The 16,387-nt window shown below is 57.6% G+C and overlaps 1 protein-coding gene across 2 annotated transcripts in view; it reads right to left on the bottom strand.

The window, feature by feature from the left end:
* SORL1 (sortilin related receptor 1) overlaps positions 1 to 16,387 on the bottom strand; it is a 165,537-nt gene that overhangs the window by 52,783 nt on the left and 96,367 nt on the right. For both annotated transcript variants that reach the window (XM_080649599.1, XM_080649598.1), the window contains exons 24-28: positions 12,630 to 12,752; positions 10,891 to 11,010; positions 6,614 to 6,739; positions 2,412 to 2,519; positions 1,192 to 1,323 (exon numbers count right to left, since the gene is read on the bottom strand). In XM_080649599.1, the coding sequence (XP_080505725.1) occupies positions 1,192 to 1,323; positions 2,412 to 2,519; positions 6,614 to 6,739; positions 10,891 to 11,010; positions 12,630 to 12,752 (609 nt within the window). The remainder of the gene's footprint in view (positions 1 to 1,191; positions 1,324 to 2,411; positions 2,520 to 6,613; positions 6,740 to 10,890; positions 11,011 to 12,629; positions 12,753 to 16,387) is intronic.

Consider the following 16,387-nt stretch of genomic DNA (forward strand, 5'->3'; position numbering starts at 1 on the left):
CTGTGGGCGCTGCCATCTTTGCGAGGCATGAGGGTCAATTAGCATATTCCCTCTTTATTAGATAGGATGATTATTATTTTTTTGGTTTATCCTCACCCAAGGATATTTTTCCATTGGTTTTTAGGGAGAGTGGAAGACAGAGGGAAAGACAGAAATATCGATGTGAGAGAAACACATCCATTGGTTGCCTCCTGTACGCACCCCGACCAGGGCCCGGGCCGGGGAGGAGCCTGCAATCAAGATAGGTGCCCTTGACCAGACTCGAACCTGGGACCCTTCAGTCCAGGCCGACGTTCTATTCACTGAGCCAAACAGGCCAGGGCTGTAGATAAGGCCTTAAGTTAAGGTGAGGTTATCAGGGTGAAACTCTGACTCAATATGACTGAAAGGGCAGGAGATGGGGACACAGACAGGCAAAGGGAGACCTCGTGAGAACCTGGGAGACGATGGGCACCTACACATCGAGGAGACAGGCCTCGGAGGAGAGCAAACCTGCCAACACTCTGAGCCTGCAGTCCCAGACTCCCGAGCCAGAGGAAAGGCGTTTCTGACGTTTAAGCCGCAGCCCGTGGTCCCTCATTGGGGCCGCCTAAGCCGATTAATGCTGCACGCACTTCCTGCGGGACCGTCCCAGCAGGGTGACTCTGCCTGCTCAGGACACCCTCGGTCCCGGGAGACAGGCAGGAAGACTGACACACTGTGCAACATGGGACAAGAGCTGTGAAGCCACGAGAAGGTGAGGCCTCCAGGGACGGGCAGGAGAGCCCGTGAGACCCCGGTCACGCCCCATCTCTCCTGTGTGTGCACCAGCAGCTACTAAGCATGACTCCTGAAGCAGGAAACATGTGTCTTCCTCAGAAAATGCAAGACTGGCCCTAGCTGGTTTGGCTCAGGGGATAGAGCATCGGCCTGCAGACTGAAGGGTCCCAGGTTCAATTCCAGTCAAGGGCACATGCCCAGGTTGTGGGCTCGATCCCCAGTAGGGGGCGTGCAGGAGGCAGCTGATCAGTGATTCTCTCTCACCATTGATGTTTCTATCTCTCTCCCTCTCCCTTCCTCTCTGAAATCAATAAAATACATTAAAATGTTGAAAACAAAAAAGGAAACGCAAGACTGGAAATGTAAAATCAGATGTGTAACTAGACGCACACCTCACCACGGTGATCCCGCCCCCAGGGCCCGCCCACTCACAGCAGCCTGCAAAGGCAGCGTCCTCATCCGAGCCGTCCCGGCACTGCACGACCCCGTCACACACCATGGAGTGGAACAGGCACTGCTGGCGGTTCTTGCACACGAAGTCCATGAAGCGGGTGCAGAGCGGCTCTGAAAGGGGCCGGAGGAGAGGCCCTGAGCACGGGGTGGGTGCTCACGGGCCCTGGGCCAACGCACCTGGCACAAGTGCTCCCCGGGGAGCAGCAGCAAGAGCCACCATGTACTGAGCACGTGGTTTCTGGCAAGCCCTGACCTGAGCACCTGATGCAAAAGGACATGACTGAGCCCCCAAGACGACAGGACGAGGTCTCACTGTCCTGCCTTCCAACGGGAAAACGGGCGGCAGCAGTCTAGTAAGTGTTCTGCAAGCGGAGGAGGTGGAGCCAAAGCCGAAATCCACAGCTGTCTGACATCCAAGCCCAGGACCCCCGTCACTGTTAGTGCGACAGGGACGCACCCGGGGCTGGCACACTGCTGTGAGGGCCCGTGTCGGACTAAACTGTACCCCCCGCCCCCATGCGTACGCCGAAGCCCTAACTCCCAATGGGACTGTATTTGGAGACAAGCCTTTAAAGGGGCAATAAGTTAAATCAAGTAAATACAGTCAAAAGAGGCAGATCGATCCTAAATGGGCCAGGGCAGAGCTTAGATACAATAGGACCAGTATTATTTTTTCTTTTTTTTTAAGTACCTTTTTATTGATTTTTAGAGAGGAAGGGAGAGGGAGAGAGAGAGAAACATCAATGATGAGAGAGAATCATTGATGGGCTGCCTCTCGCATGCCCCACTGGGGATGGAACCCACTTTTTGGGCATGTGCCCTGACGGGGAATTGAACCGTGACCTCCTGGTTCATAGGTTGACGCTCAACCACTGAGCCATACCGGCCGGGCAGGAACAGTGTTCTTACAAGAGACTGGAGATATGAGCCCAGACAGAGGCCACATGAGGACGCAGCCTTGGCCACCCGGGCACTCCCGCCAGCCGCCCGCAGGTTCTGACTCGCCAGCCTTCATCACCACATGAGACAAGCCCTTAACCAAATGCACCTCCAGTGGCTCTGCTTCTCGGGAGACTGTTTCCCTCAGACAGGGGCAACGCGGTTAAAGCGAAGGACACGCAGGTACCACGGAGATCCGTCCAAGGGGTACTCTCTTCACACCACCCACCGGCGCTCCCCGGGCGGGCAGGCAGACTCACCGCAGCGCTGCTCATCGGAGCCGTCGGCGCAGTCCCGCAGGCCGTCGCAGTGCTTGCTGGCGGGGAGGCAGGTGCCGTTCGGGCAGCGGAAGCCGTTGCACCTCTTCTCTGGAATGGAAAGAGCGTGGCCATGAGGAAACGCAGGCGCCGGGAGGCCCGGACTTGTCCCGCCCCTGAGGGCAGCTAGTCACGCACCCTCACAATGACAGGTGTGTGCGCGGTGACCAGCAGAGCTGCCTGGAGAAACGTGGCTGCCCCCACAGGGGAAAAACAACATCAGCACCCGCCCTTCACCGAGACCCTGGCCTGGATGGAGCACCCCTGCGTGTGCAGCCAGGGGGCACTGACCATGTGAAGAGGTGAAGGAACGTGGTGAAAATAGGGCTGGAGAAAGGTGTGTGCGGAACAAAGTGCAGACGACGGGAGAGCACCCTCCCCCCCCCCCCCGTGGAACAGCCGCCAGGAGGCGCCCAGACCTGCCCTCGCACGCGTGCTCGGACTGTGCGGAGGTCCACGGTGCGGTCTCCTGGGCGCACAGGGTGGGAGCTGGGCAGGAGGTGTTCACGGCATAACGTCACTATTTCCCCATTTCAAACATGTGAATGTGTTACCCACTCAAGAAATTCAAGTGCATATCGTTTAAAAAGTAAAAGCTTCAGCGAAGAGAGAAGAAAACAGCCCTGATTAGAAACCCTGGCTTTGAAAGTTCTCTTCCATCACTCACTCTGAATTCCTTATGAATTCTAAGCCAAAGCCCTGGGATAAAGTGTGTCCCAGAAATGTTAAGAAACATGCGTTTCTGCCTCAGCACCAAACCTAGCCCAGGTCAGCTTCCCCTGAGCAGAGCCACGCCAGCAGGTCCCGGTGAACAAGCACACACAGCCTCGGTGCACCCGCACCAGGAGGGTCAGGCGTAAGGCAGGAAAACGTGCTTTAAGCCCTGGCCGGTTGGCTCAATGGATAGAGCGTCGGCCTATGGACCAAAGGGTCCCGGGTTCGATACCGGTCAAGGGCATGTACCTCGGTTGCAGGCTCCTCCCCGGCCTGGATCCTGGTCCGGGAGCCTGCAGGAGGCAACCAATCTATATGTTTCTCTCACATTGATGTTTCTCTCTGTCTTTCCCTCTCTCTAAAAATCAATAAATCAATGGAAAAATATTCTCAGGTGCAGATTAAAAAAAAAAAAAAGAAAATATGCTTTAATCCTGTAAAAAGTAATCATTCCTAAGAAATTATTTGGAAGACATCAAACAGAAACAGTTAGTGAGTACCGCAGATGGAGAAACAGGTCACAGAGTAAGAAGAGTATAAAATTAAAACAACAGGAGCTGACTCCCACTCGTGAAGCTTGTGAAAGCCAAGGGTCAAGGTGATGCCTAGGAAACGGGAACACAGCACATCACGGATGGACATGCTTGTCAGTATGACGACTTGGAAAGAACGCCTACAAACGTTAACGAGAATACGGGACCAGCGAAAACGTGGACCCTACCAGACCACCTGGAGATGCCCGAACGAGGGGGGGCCTGAGGCTGGGGACCTGCGGCAGCCACAATTCTGCTGTCCTGGGACCAACCCTGCAAGACTAAGGGACGGCTACATCTCAAAGGAAAAACACGCCTTCGTTTCCAAGGACATAAGTAGCTTCACTATGCAAACCAGTGTGACACCGAACACACCCGGAGGTCCACCGGGTGCAGCTAAGCTACAGTAACACAACGGGACACACGTCTGCCATTAGAGTGCTCACAAACACGCAACGTGTAGACAACTCCCATTCTGTGGGGATTTGGAATGTACGGTGTAAATAATCCTATATAATAAAGAGGTAATATGCAAACTGACCATCACTCCAACACAAAGATGGCCGCCCCCATGTGGTCAAAGATGGCCACCCCCATGTGGACACAAGATGGCCTGCAAGGGAGGGCAGTTAGGGGCATTAGGCAGGCAAGGTGAGTGGTTAGGAGCCAGTGGTCCTGGATTGCGAGTCAGACATCCCCCGAGGAGTCACAGATTGGAGAGAGTGCATGCCGGGCTGAGGGATTCGCCACCCCCCTCCCCATCCCGTGCATGAGTTTCATGCACTGGGCCTCTAGTGGGAATATATACACTGGTCTCTGCCTCTGGTTGCTGGCACAGAGCTACTAAAACCCTTGCATTTTCCTGGGTGGACACAAGTGTCCTGTTCTCAGGAGATCACACTGGGCAGCTCCAGGACAACGTCAGGAAGCCACGGGAGAGAGTCGGGGCCGCCCACCTCCCTGCTCCAGGAGGAGAGAAGGACGGAGACAGGGAGAGTGCCAGGCGGGCCGTGTGGTGAAGAGTCCATAGAACCCAGAGTCTAGGCCTCAGAGGCGTCCAGGCTGCTGAGTGCTGGTGGGGCTGGGGCGAGGCACAGAGCTCTGCCCACCTTCCCACGCCTGCCCCGTGCCTCTCTTCCATCCAGTGCTCACCTCCACCCTCCGTCACCCCTTCCATGATAACCAGTGTTTCTCTGAGGTCTGTGAGACGTTTCAGCAAACGACCAAACCCAGGCAGGGAGTCCTGGGAGCCCAGGCTCACAGCTTTGCGCAAGAATGCAGGGGAAGCTGGGGTTGGGACAGGCACTAAAGTGGGGGGTTGGGGGACTTGCAGGACTGAGCCCTGAACCTGCAAGATCCGAGGCAAGTAGCTCGGGGAAAACAGTGCCCGTCAGGCCAGGGGACCCCAGCTGGTGCTGGAGAATTGTCCGGAAGCCAAGAATTCTATGAGCACTGGAGCCGAGGCAGCCACGGGAGGGCTTTCTGCCGACGGAGGGCGGAGGGCAGGGCAGGGAGCCTGGACACCTGGTGTAAAGCAGCAGCGTTCTCTAGATCGTGCTGTGGCAGCCATTCTGTGGCGAGTTTCTGTGGTGAAGGCGATTGGCTATCTCGGGATTCTTTTTAAGTCAATTATACGGAGAAAGGTCTACTTTGGGGCCAGTGAGCCATTCTCTCTGAGGCCCGCAGCAGAGAAGCCTGAGTCACAAAGTACCAGCTACTTCCACTGCTTCCTTCAAGGCTGCACAGAAAGCCGTGCGCCAGGGGCCTGCTGGGAACTGGCTGCACCACACCCGTGTGTCCTACTGCCACCGAGGGCGCGGGCATGCTGCTGTCAGCGTGGGCACACTTAGCTGTCATTGTGGGCACACTTAGCTGTCATTGTGGGCACACTTAGCTGTCAGCGTGGGCACACTTAGCTGTCATTGTGGGCACACTTAGCTGTCAGCGTGGGCACACTTAGCTGTCAGCGTGGGCACACTTAGCTGTCATTGTGGGCACACTTAGCTGTCATTGTGGGCACACTTAGCTGTCATTGTGGGCACACTTAGCTGTCATTGTGGGCACACTTAGCTGTCAGCGTGGGCACACTTAGCTGTCATTGTGGGCACACTTAGCTGTCGGCATGGGCACACTTAGCTGTCATTGTGGGCACACTTAGCTGTCATTGTGGGCACACTTAGCTGTCATTGTGGGCACACTTAGCTGTCATTGTGGGCACACTTAGCTGTCATTGTGGGCACACTTAGCTGTCAGCGTGGGCACACGGGCACACAGCTGTCATTGTGGGCACACTTAGCTGTTAGCGTGGGCACACGGGCACACTTAGCTGTTAGCGTGGCACACGGGCACACTTAGCTGTCATTGTGCGCACACTTAGCTGTTAGCGTGGGCACACGGGCACACTTAGCTGTTAGCGTGGCACACGGGCACACTTAGCTGTCATTGTGGGCACACTTAGCTGTCATTGTGGGCACACTTAGCTGTCATTGTGGGCACACTTAGCTGTCATTGTGGGCACACTTAGCTGTCAGCGTGGGCACACGGGCACACTTAGCTGTCAGCGTGGGCACACGGGCACACTTAGCTGTCATTGTGGGCACACTTAGCTGTCAGCGTGGGCACACGGGCACACTTAGCTGTCATTGTGGGCACACTTAGCTGTTAGCGTGGGCACACGGGCACACTTAGCTGTCGGCGTGGGCACACTTAGCTGTCAGCGTGGGCACACGGGCACACTTAGCTGTCGGCGTGGGCACACTTAGCTGTCAGCGTGGGCACACGGGCACGCCTGGGCATCAGCGTGGGCACTTGGGCACAGCAGGGCAGTGCTCATGTCCTGCTTCTTCCTGAGCGGTGGATGCTGGAGACACTCCGGAGGGACTGAGCGTGCATACTCACCGCAGCGGGCGGGGTCCTCGTCGGAGCCGTCCTGGCAGTCCAGGTCCCCGTCGCAGGCCCAGCGCCGGGGGATGCAGTGCCCGTTGCGACACTGGAAGTTGGACGCCTCACAGGTGTGGTAGACAGCTGCCGGCAACGAGAAGAGAGCAGTCAGCGCCCTCCTCTCGCTCCCCCTCGACTGCCAGGAGCTGCCAGGAGAGGGCTGCCTGGGCCTGAGTGAGGGGTGGGTGCAGCCTCCTGCAGGGCGGCGAGCTGAGGCGGTGGAACCACAATGTCACACCAACAAGCAGACTTACCTGCTACCATCCTGCGCTTCCACCACCAGGGGGAGCGCCATTCCCCTTCTGCCACTGAAAACGGGCGTAGAGATTGAGAAATGTGCCCACAGCACAGGGGGAGGATGGACTGGCACCGGGCTGCCCAGAGCCAGAGCCCGTGCTTCCACTCGTCCTCGCTACTTTACTTCTCACGTAAGCCCCTCGCTCCTGCTGGCTCCGCCGACCGGAGACCCCGCGGCAGGTGTCAGGAGCCCGGCCCCAGACCCCCAGCACCGTCCGGGCCGTGTCACCCACTGTCCTGCCATCGAAGGACCTGTACACTCGGAAAGGCCGTGACTTTAGAATTCTCAATAAAATACCCATTTCAAATGTGGAGACCTCACGTCCAAAAAGCCTAAAAGACTTTCCAAAATCGCAAGGCGAGCCCCAGAACCGGGACTCGGCCGCCTCTGGGGACCGCCGAAAGCCATGTCTGCCTGGCAACCACGCTGCCTGGCACCCACTGCAACCATCACAGAGCGGAGGCGGGGACAGCAGGCGCGTGGGCAGCGGACAGCCTCCTCGGCACGCGTGGGCTGCGCCACAGGAAGTCATTTAGAAACAGCTCAAAGCCTTGGGCAAGGCCTGGGTCAAGCCCTAGCTGGTTTGGCTCAATGGACAGAGCATCGGTCCGGTGTTTAATTCCGGCCAAGGGCACATGCCTGGGTTGCAGATCCTCAGTAGGGGGCGTGCAGGAGGAAGCTGATCCATGGTTCTCTCTCATCAATGATGTTTCTCTCTCTCTCTCCCTCTCCCTGCCTCTCTGAAATCAATAAAAATATATAAATTTTTTTAAAAGCCTAGGTCAAATGTACACTCTCGGCCTTAAACCCAACCAGCACCCCTACTTGCCCTCTCCACCAGTGCTCCTGTCTACCGTTACTGAATGGAAGCCAGGCCCGCCCTCTTTGCCACGGGCATCCAACAGCCTAACCAAGCTGGACGGGCTTGCTGCCCGTTTAACTACGCGGCTAGGACGTCTTCACAACAGGAGGAAGAAAAAAATACAACAACCAACAGGCCGTGGAGCGCAAACGGCGGTGATTTATCCAGGCGAGATGGTGCGCCATACGCTACCCGAGGCTGGGAAGACTGGTTCCCAGTGCTCTCGAGAATGTCTCCTGAATCTGGGCTACGGTTTGCAATTGTGTGAAATACAAGCCTGGCCTTTCCAGCCAGGTGGCCGGTACCTGCTGTTCTCACCTCTCTCGGAAGATCACGCTGTGCCTGACAACATGCACACCGGGTCACAACACGCCTCAATATCCGACTTCACACCCGGAGTCCATTGCAGGTCTTTAAAACAGACCTCCCTCTGATAAGAGGAGTATGTGTGTCATGCATGTTACAGGAGCTTCTGCCCCAGGAACAGCCGTTGCCTGGAAATATTTTGATTTATTGGCTTTACAAGTCTGACAGCCCTTAAACAAAGCCTTGCTCATTCTCATGAGACACTTGCCGGAACTCATTTCCACGTGGACCTATTCGTTGCATTCGGCCCATGCGCTTCATGTCGAACTGAAACCACTTTGGAGGGCTCACGGAGTCTCCAAGCAGGAATTCTGAGAGGCGAGTGGAGCCCGCCAGACCCCACCGAGGCCGAGCGCAGAGCCTGATGGTCGGCACGATCTCCCACGCGTGCCGGGACTCTCCTTCCTGACTCTCCTTCTTCCGAGGGACTCGGAGCTCCCCGAGACCGAGGGCCCGGTACACAGTGTGTGCTCGGTTCATAACTTCTTTCCTGATAAGGGTGAGAGGAACTGACTTGGACACAGACTAAGGAATGTGGGAAGGTCAAGAACAATCCTTCACATGGCAAGATGACGGTGACGGTACGACTGGGAGAGCTGACGGAGTAACAATCATGAAATCACAACACACCGGGTTTCCCCAGAGGCCACTGCCCCACACTCAGCAGGGCCTCCACAACGCCCGTCAGGGAACCGAAGCACCGCAGGCAGGGCCTCGCGACTCCTGCGATGAGAGAGCAGTGCCTCATCGCTACAAAACCCTGCCCTACCGGGAAGGGAGCCGGGCCCACACGCCAATATCAACACAACCTGGGTGGGTAAGGACACAGAAAGCAGCACAGAGCATCGAGGGCGCTGAAAAACAAAGGTGAGGTTCAAAAGAGAACCAGATAGAAATTCTGGAGGTGAAAGACAGGAAATAAAAATAGCTCAGCTGATGTGTGGGAGAGCAGATTAGATGTAGCTGAGAAGAGAACTGTTGAACTAGAAGGGAAACCTGAGAAGGGAAATGAAATTCTAGCAGACGGAAGAGACAGCACAGACACGGGAGGCGTGAGCGACAGAACGGAAGTCCGGCTGCGGCCACGGGGACAAGCCCTGAGACAGCAGGAGACGCAGCTGAGAAGACGAGGCTGCCATGTCCCAGAACCAAGGAAAACGGCAAATCCTCGTATTTTAGAAAGAAAACCAGCAGAATAAGATTCCACACCTCGGCAGGCGACACTACATCACAACAGCCCGCCCACCACACACATACAAAATAAAATGCTGACGAGAACTAGGGAAATGGTGCCGATCACTGCTCAGCAGATCAGGACTGACATCAGCCCGAAGGAGGCCGGAAGGAAACAGAATAACGCCATGAAAACGCTATGAAAAGGGACTGCGCACCAAGGAATGCAGGTGCACCTGCAGTCAGGCTCGCGAGTAAAGCGAAGGCATAACTACACCAACAAAACCTTAAGAGCTCACCACTCAGACACACTGCAGGCCATGGGGAGCACCGCTGACAGAGCAAAGGTAACTGGAGAAAGGGAGGTGCCCTTAGTAAGTTATTACTAAAAAACAGCAAGAATCACTAACTTTAGGGCTTGTGAATTGTAAAGCAAAACACTGTGTTGAGTGTTTTTAAGTGCTACGTGCTGGCAGTGCGTGCACTCAGGGTGAAAGCGTTCTGAAGCCCGAGCAGGTCCGGGACAGAGGAAAGGGCGGAGCGCACACGGAGAGTAACGTAAACGCACACGAGTCAGGTGTTTAAGGTCAAACCGGTGCAGAGCGGGTGGGAAGCGAAGGGGAGGAGGAAGAGCAAGGAGCACGGCCCGCACAGACCGGAAAGCAGCTGGGGTCAGCAGGTCAGCTGCCCTGACCTGTGTTCTTGGGCTCTGCACAATTGACTTGGTTGGGAAGTGAAGTGACAGGCCACACAGCTCAATGAGCTCACACTGACCTCCGACAATGGGCGGCGAGGAAGGCGAGTCGTCGGGAAGCGGTGTGGAGGCGCAGCCATGGGACGGAGGGTGCTAAGGTGGACTGAAGGCCAGCTTCGCGCTGGGTGCGGGGAAAATCCCCACGAGGCAATGAAGTCCTTTTTTATTCCTCCACAACTTCCCCAACTCTGCTCTCCCCCACTCCACCGTGCTGTACACGCATCCATGCTCTCAGCCAGCCATAAAAGCTGTGCAATCAACAGGAGGAACCCGTTACTCAGCAGAATGAGAACAGCACCTCGACCTCACACCACAGGATCAGCCTCCCGCTGCTGTTCTCGTGTTGTCTCCAAGTTCATTTTTAATGAACTCTCACCCCAAAGAGGTGCAAGCACCGTTTAGGTTCTCAGTGTCAGGGAGCCCCTGATGCGCCAAGATTCAGAAACACGAGCTGCTTCCGTGCCTCCACACGTGGCCCCCAGACGAGGGGAGCGGCTGTGAGCTGCTCACTCTGGTCCTGAAGGAAGCACAGCTGAGCCAGCACGTAACCCAACGCCGTGTCACTCGGGACACGTCAGTTCACTGCACACTACTCGCAGCGAGACGCCCTCCATCAATGCGGGACACGGGACTGATCTGCATTCGTCCTGAGCGGGGCGGGCCCGCTGTGGAGAAGCACTGAATGGGTGGTATCTGGGCCTGTTTCTCAGAGCCCAGGTGCTGGGCCCCGCAGGGCTCCAAGGTGAGCGGAGCAGGACCCAGGACCGCGTGCGGACACTGACCCGTGCAGTTGGCTTCGTCGGACCAGTCCCTGCAGTCATTGTCGCCGTCGCACACCCAGGAGGCGCGGATGCACAGGCCCGAGCTGCAGTTGTACTCGCCGTCCCGGCACTGGTGCGTCTCTGCAGGTGAAACCAGGTGTGAGGACAGCGCTCGGCCCGGCTCCTGCTGTGGAGTCCTGAGGGCCACAGCGCACCCAGCCCCGCCGCCGGCCCAGCAGCAGGCGAGAACTTAACAGGGAGGGAGGACCGAGGAGGCCCCTCGCCGCCTGCCTCTAGGGAGAGCCGGCCATCAGCTCCGGGCACTGGACAAACCTATCACTCCACGCCTGTTGATGGGGAGGACAGGAAGCACCCCGCGCTGCCCAGAAAGTAGAATTTTAAAGACACAGAAGCTTCCAGAGACAGGGCCTGTGGCGCAGAAAAGGAGCAATGAACAGTCCTGAGGAGCTCAGCTCAGGGAGGGGTCAGGGCTGACCCTGCCGCCAGAGGGGGGCGGGGCTGCTGTGAGCAGAGCCCAGGGCTTGGCTGCGGGCTGTCCCGGAGGGAGGGGGCAGCAGGCCGGCCAGGACCTGGAAGGAGGCTAGCCGCCGCCACCAGGACGGTGTCCTGAGCATAGCAGTGAAGCAGCGCCTTGAAATGGAATTTCAGCCCAGCCAGCGTGGCTCAGTGGTTGAGCGTCGACCTGTGAACCAGGAGGTCCCGGGTTCGATTCCTGGTCAGGGCACATGTCCGGGTTGCTCAATCTCCACTGTGGGGCGTGCAGGAGGCAGCGATTGATGATTCTCTCTTATGTTCATCTCTCTCTCCCTCTCTGAAATCAATAAAAACACATTAAAAAAAAAGAAATGGAATTTTAAAACAGCTTCAACAACAGAAGCAGCCAAGCCTCTGGCCCAGGGTGGCGGCCTCGCTGGCCTCACTCAAGAGCCAGGTTGCTTGTGAAGCTGGAGACTCGGCTAGGCTGGGCCTGCGGAGGGACCACGGCCCTCCGGCCCTCCGGCCCTCCGGCCCTCCGGCCCTCCGGCCCTCCGGCCCTCTGGCAGGTTGAGGACCCACAAACGGGGCGGGGATCTGACGGTGCAGTGGCTTTAATGGTCAAACACGTGCCAGTGAGGGAGGGAGAGGCCGCTAGCAATGCAACCACACAGCTTCCTTCCCACCAGAGCAAAACTCCCCGCAATGAACCCCTCGTGTCGAGGAGGAGGTGGGCGGGATGAAGGGGAAATAGTGTGCATCCCAAAGACTGTTCTGGAACTTCATGTTTCTACAAAGATGAAAAAATTTACGTAATTCACCCCCAAAATGCTCTGAGAGGCAGACAGGAGCCTTGGTCCCTGTGAGTCGGCACCGGCTGCGGAGCAGGCCCTGCCAGATGCAAGCTCGGCCCCCGACTGGCTCTCTCTCCCCCTCTCCCTTCCTCTCTGAAATAAAAAAAAAAAAAAGAAAAAGAAAATAACATAGCTCACAAAGGTGCGGCTGTGTCCTCAGGGGGCTAACCTCCCAGCCGCCCGGAGGTGCGGCGTCTGCTCGGCTCTGACAAGCACTGGGCTCACTCAGAACCCCCCTCACTGCTGTGGCCACAGGTACGTGGCACCCCTGCGAGGTGAACCGGGCGCTGCTCCAGAGCCAGCCAGGCCCACTGCGTGCACGGAGGGTCAGGCCGCTGGGCCTCGCAGCTCCCACGTGGCTGTCAGAACCCCGTGCGGCCTCCTGGAACAGCCCGACCTCAGTGCCCTTACCACAGTGGCTTTCGTCACTGTTGTCGCCACAGTCGTCCTCCAGGTCACATTTGTAGGAGAGTGGGACGCAGGTCCCCGACTCCAGGCAGCGGAACTGAGTCTCTGGGTCACAAACCGTGGTAGCTGAGATGGGAGAGAGAGGACACACTCACCAGGTGCATTCACTCCCCAAACACCAACGCCCACTGGGAGATGAGTTTAAAGAAGGAAGCAGGTTAACTGTAGCCACGGAAACAGCTCCTTATGGAGACGAAGCTCCGCGAGAGCCCATGTTCACCACCACGGCGTCCGGGCGCGTCTGGCTGGGAGAGCAACTGACGGGCGGGTTACCTCCGAGACCCCCTCAGATGGGAGGTGCCCAAGTGAGTGGCCGGAGGTCCTTTACCTAGAAAACGACGCAGCAGCACAGGGTCCCACCGGGAGCTGCCCCGCCGCGTGTGCGTACAGGTCGAGGGGAGGGAGGATCTGCAGCAGCGACGGGCTCTGCAGTCAAGTCAGGTGTCAGCCCTGGCTCCGCCGCCCCCCAAGAGTTCACTGTGACCCCGAGCCTCTGTCGCTCCACAGGGAAGGAGGGAAAGGCAGCCCTGGCTGGTGTGGCTCAGTGGATAGAGTACTGGCCCACAGACCAAAGGTCCCGGGTTCGATTCCAGTCAAGGGCACGTACTTCGGTTGCAGGCTGGCCGGGCCCTGGTCGGGGTGCGTGCAGGAGGCAACCCATTGATGTGTTTCTCTCACATGGAGGTTTCCTCTGTCCCTCCCTCTCTCCCACTCTCCCTAAAGTCAGTGGGAAAGATCCTCGGCTGAGGATTACCAACAACAACCACAGGAGAAAAGGCCCCGTGGCAGTGCCAGTGCCTTGCTCCCTTCGCTCGCCTGTTCAATGAAGACAATACCCACTCACGGCGTCACCATGACAGTGAGTAAGAGAACGCGTGGGTCAGAGCCACCAAATGGGGTGTAAACAGTCACTTCTCCCCTCACCATCCTCGCGCCCTCGGCCTCAGAGTGAGATCGAATTAGCTTCCCCCCTTTAAACAGCAATTGTCTCGGCAGCTCGAGCACAGCCCCTGGGAGCCAGAGTCTGCGGAAAGGCCTGGGGAGAGGCGCTCTCGGGGAGGGGGCAGCTGTAGAAGGAAGGGTGTGGCCCAGCCTGGGACGCGGGGGGGGGGGGGGGGGGAACAGGGGACGGGGAAGGGGAACGCCATGAGGTGAAAAGCTGTGGCAATGCTGCGGTTGGACGTCCCTGGCAGCTCTTACTTGAGGCTCCACGTCTTCTCTGTGACTGAGCGTGTGGTGGGAGGCGGGGGGGCAAATGCAACGATGCCAAGGCTGAGGGGCTGCACATCTAACCCCAAGCTCCTGACAAAGCCCAACCCAGGAGCCTGTTTGAGGGAGGGAGGCGCGCTGGCAACCCCCTCCCTGGCTCCCTCCGTCACTCCCCCCCACCCAGTGGGTCCTCACGCCCAGCTTCCTGCGCCTGCCCTCCTGCCCTCGGCACTGCTCTCGGCCTCCTCAGTGGGGAAGCAGACAGACGGGCACAGAGGCACCGCTCCCTGCTCCCCCGCCCACACGCCAGTCCCTCAGACTCACCTCCTCACTGGCTGCACCTCACTAGTTGGGCTGAGCCCAGTGGGAAGGTAAGTCTCAGGCCTGGGGAAGGTCACCCAGGCGGACCTTCTCACCAACCAGGACCCGAGCCCGCTGCACCGTTCACACAGTGGCAGAGCTCAGGCTGGCGGAGGCAGCGCCCCTGAAGAGGCCGGGAGGTCTTTCTCTCAAAACTGGAGCCCATGAGACCTACGCTGGTCTACGCAGCCGGAACCAGAGCCCAGAGACCCAGGAGGATCCCTGCTACTGGACATGGGGTCACAAACCCCCTCCCCTGCCTCCACGGCGCCTCATCAGGGCGGGCAATGAGCCTGCGAAGTGCAGGTTCTGGGGAGCTGGCCCCCCCGCCTGCTCTGTGACAGATGCTGCTCCAGGTCAGCTCAGATGCTGCTGCGTTTATCGCTGTTTTTAAGGCGCTCTGGCTCCTCCCCCACAGACATCAGACCCTCCTGAGACTCTGGAGGGAGAGGGGGTTCTCAGTGTTGGTTTGCAGAACAGAAACCACAGGCAGAGCTAGTACTCCCCGAAGTCGGCCTTCTGGTGCTCTCCTGATCGGTGTGCAAGGCGTGCCCCGAGGCCGGGTTGCTCCAGGAGCCTGGTCTGTGCGCTAGGCAGGCAGGCAGGACGGGCGGGCGGTGCCCAACCTGCAGGGGGAGAAGTGTGGGGCGCTCCCTGCTTCTCAAACTGGGCCCTGAAGCGGCTGGGAACCAGCACGGGCTCTGCAGGTGGATGCCCACCAGGCACACCTGCCAGAGACCAGATGAACACAGAGCCAGAGCCACCAGCACCCTCCTCAGAACACAGTGACCATGCGCTGCCGGGTCCCAAAGACACAGCCTGTGGAAGAGAAGCTCCCAGCTCTGGTCCTTCCCCTCGATTCCCTGCCCATGGCTCACTTCTCCAAAGGGAACGTTCCTCCCGTCACTCCGATGGTCCACCTCCCTGCCGAGAACTCGCAGCGCCTGCTACTCCAGCCCCACACACGCCCGGCTCCAGGGCTCCCAGCCAGGTCTCTGCGACCCAGTTTCCAGGCCAGGCCACATCCACTCTGCCCTGCAGCTTTCACACCTGCTGCTCCCCCACCTACGCTCGGGTGACCTCGGCCCCTGCAGGCTCTGTGGGAGGACCTACCCAAGTTTGACCTGGGTGCCCCATGCTCCCCGTCCTCACATTCATCTCCCCAGGGCAGCTGGCTGCTCACCTTATTTATTTACTTATTTTTAATCCCCATCCGAGGGTATTTTTCCACTGACTTTTTTTAGAGAGGATGGACGAGAGAGGGAAGGAGAGAGAAAAACATTTATGTAAGAGAAACACATCGATTGATTATCTCCTGCACGAGGCCCGACCAGGGCCTGGCCCAGCGGGGAGCCTACAACCAAGGTATGTGCCCTTGACGGGAACTGAACCCAGGACCCTTCGGCCTGCAGGCTGAGGCTCTATCCACTGAGCCAAACCAGCGAGGGCAGGCTGATTGCTCTATAATTCCCCTTCAGACTTGGAACGGTGCCCACCCAGCTCCCAGTATCCCCAGGGCCCCATACAGAGACGGAACAAGGGTCTTCCGTAAATACTGGTGAGTAAGGTATGAACATATTACTGACTAACAGAGGGCAAAGCTACTAAAACTGACTAAAGAGGCTAAATTTGTCTGTAAACCCCCTAAACAGAATCAGATACTTCAGCAGGGAGGCCTTAGAATTTATACTGTCCGAAGACATGTATATGCACACACACCAGTGTCCCCACCTGCCAGACCAAACTGGGATGGCACAATGGCGCCAGAGCCCAGGCAGCTAGCATCCGCTGCCTGTGGTAGCACCTGGCCCAGCTCCAAAAAGGTGAGCATTGAACTTACAGATCCAGACCGCCACCTGGTCACTGCCCGCCACCAGCTTGCCCGACTCCCACCTTCCGCCACGTGATGCTTATCTGTAAACCTCTTACAATGATGGAGTCAACTGATATATGTGGGTCTGTTTTAAATAATAATACATATCTAGTTGGGTCTACAAAGGTGTGTTCTCTGTTCTCCAAACAACCCCACCAGCTTACATGAATCACCAACATGACAGGCGAGCCAGCACCCTGGACCAGCGATTCTCAGCCGGTATTCCAAAGGAATTTTTAAAGCACACACTAGCTATTAG

This window comes from Plecotus auritus, assembly GCF_963455305.1.
Source record: "Plecotus auritus genome assembly, chromosome: 13".
NCBI lineage: Eukaryota > Metazoa > Chordata > Mammalia > Chiroptera > Vespertilionidae > Plecotus > Plecotus auritus.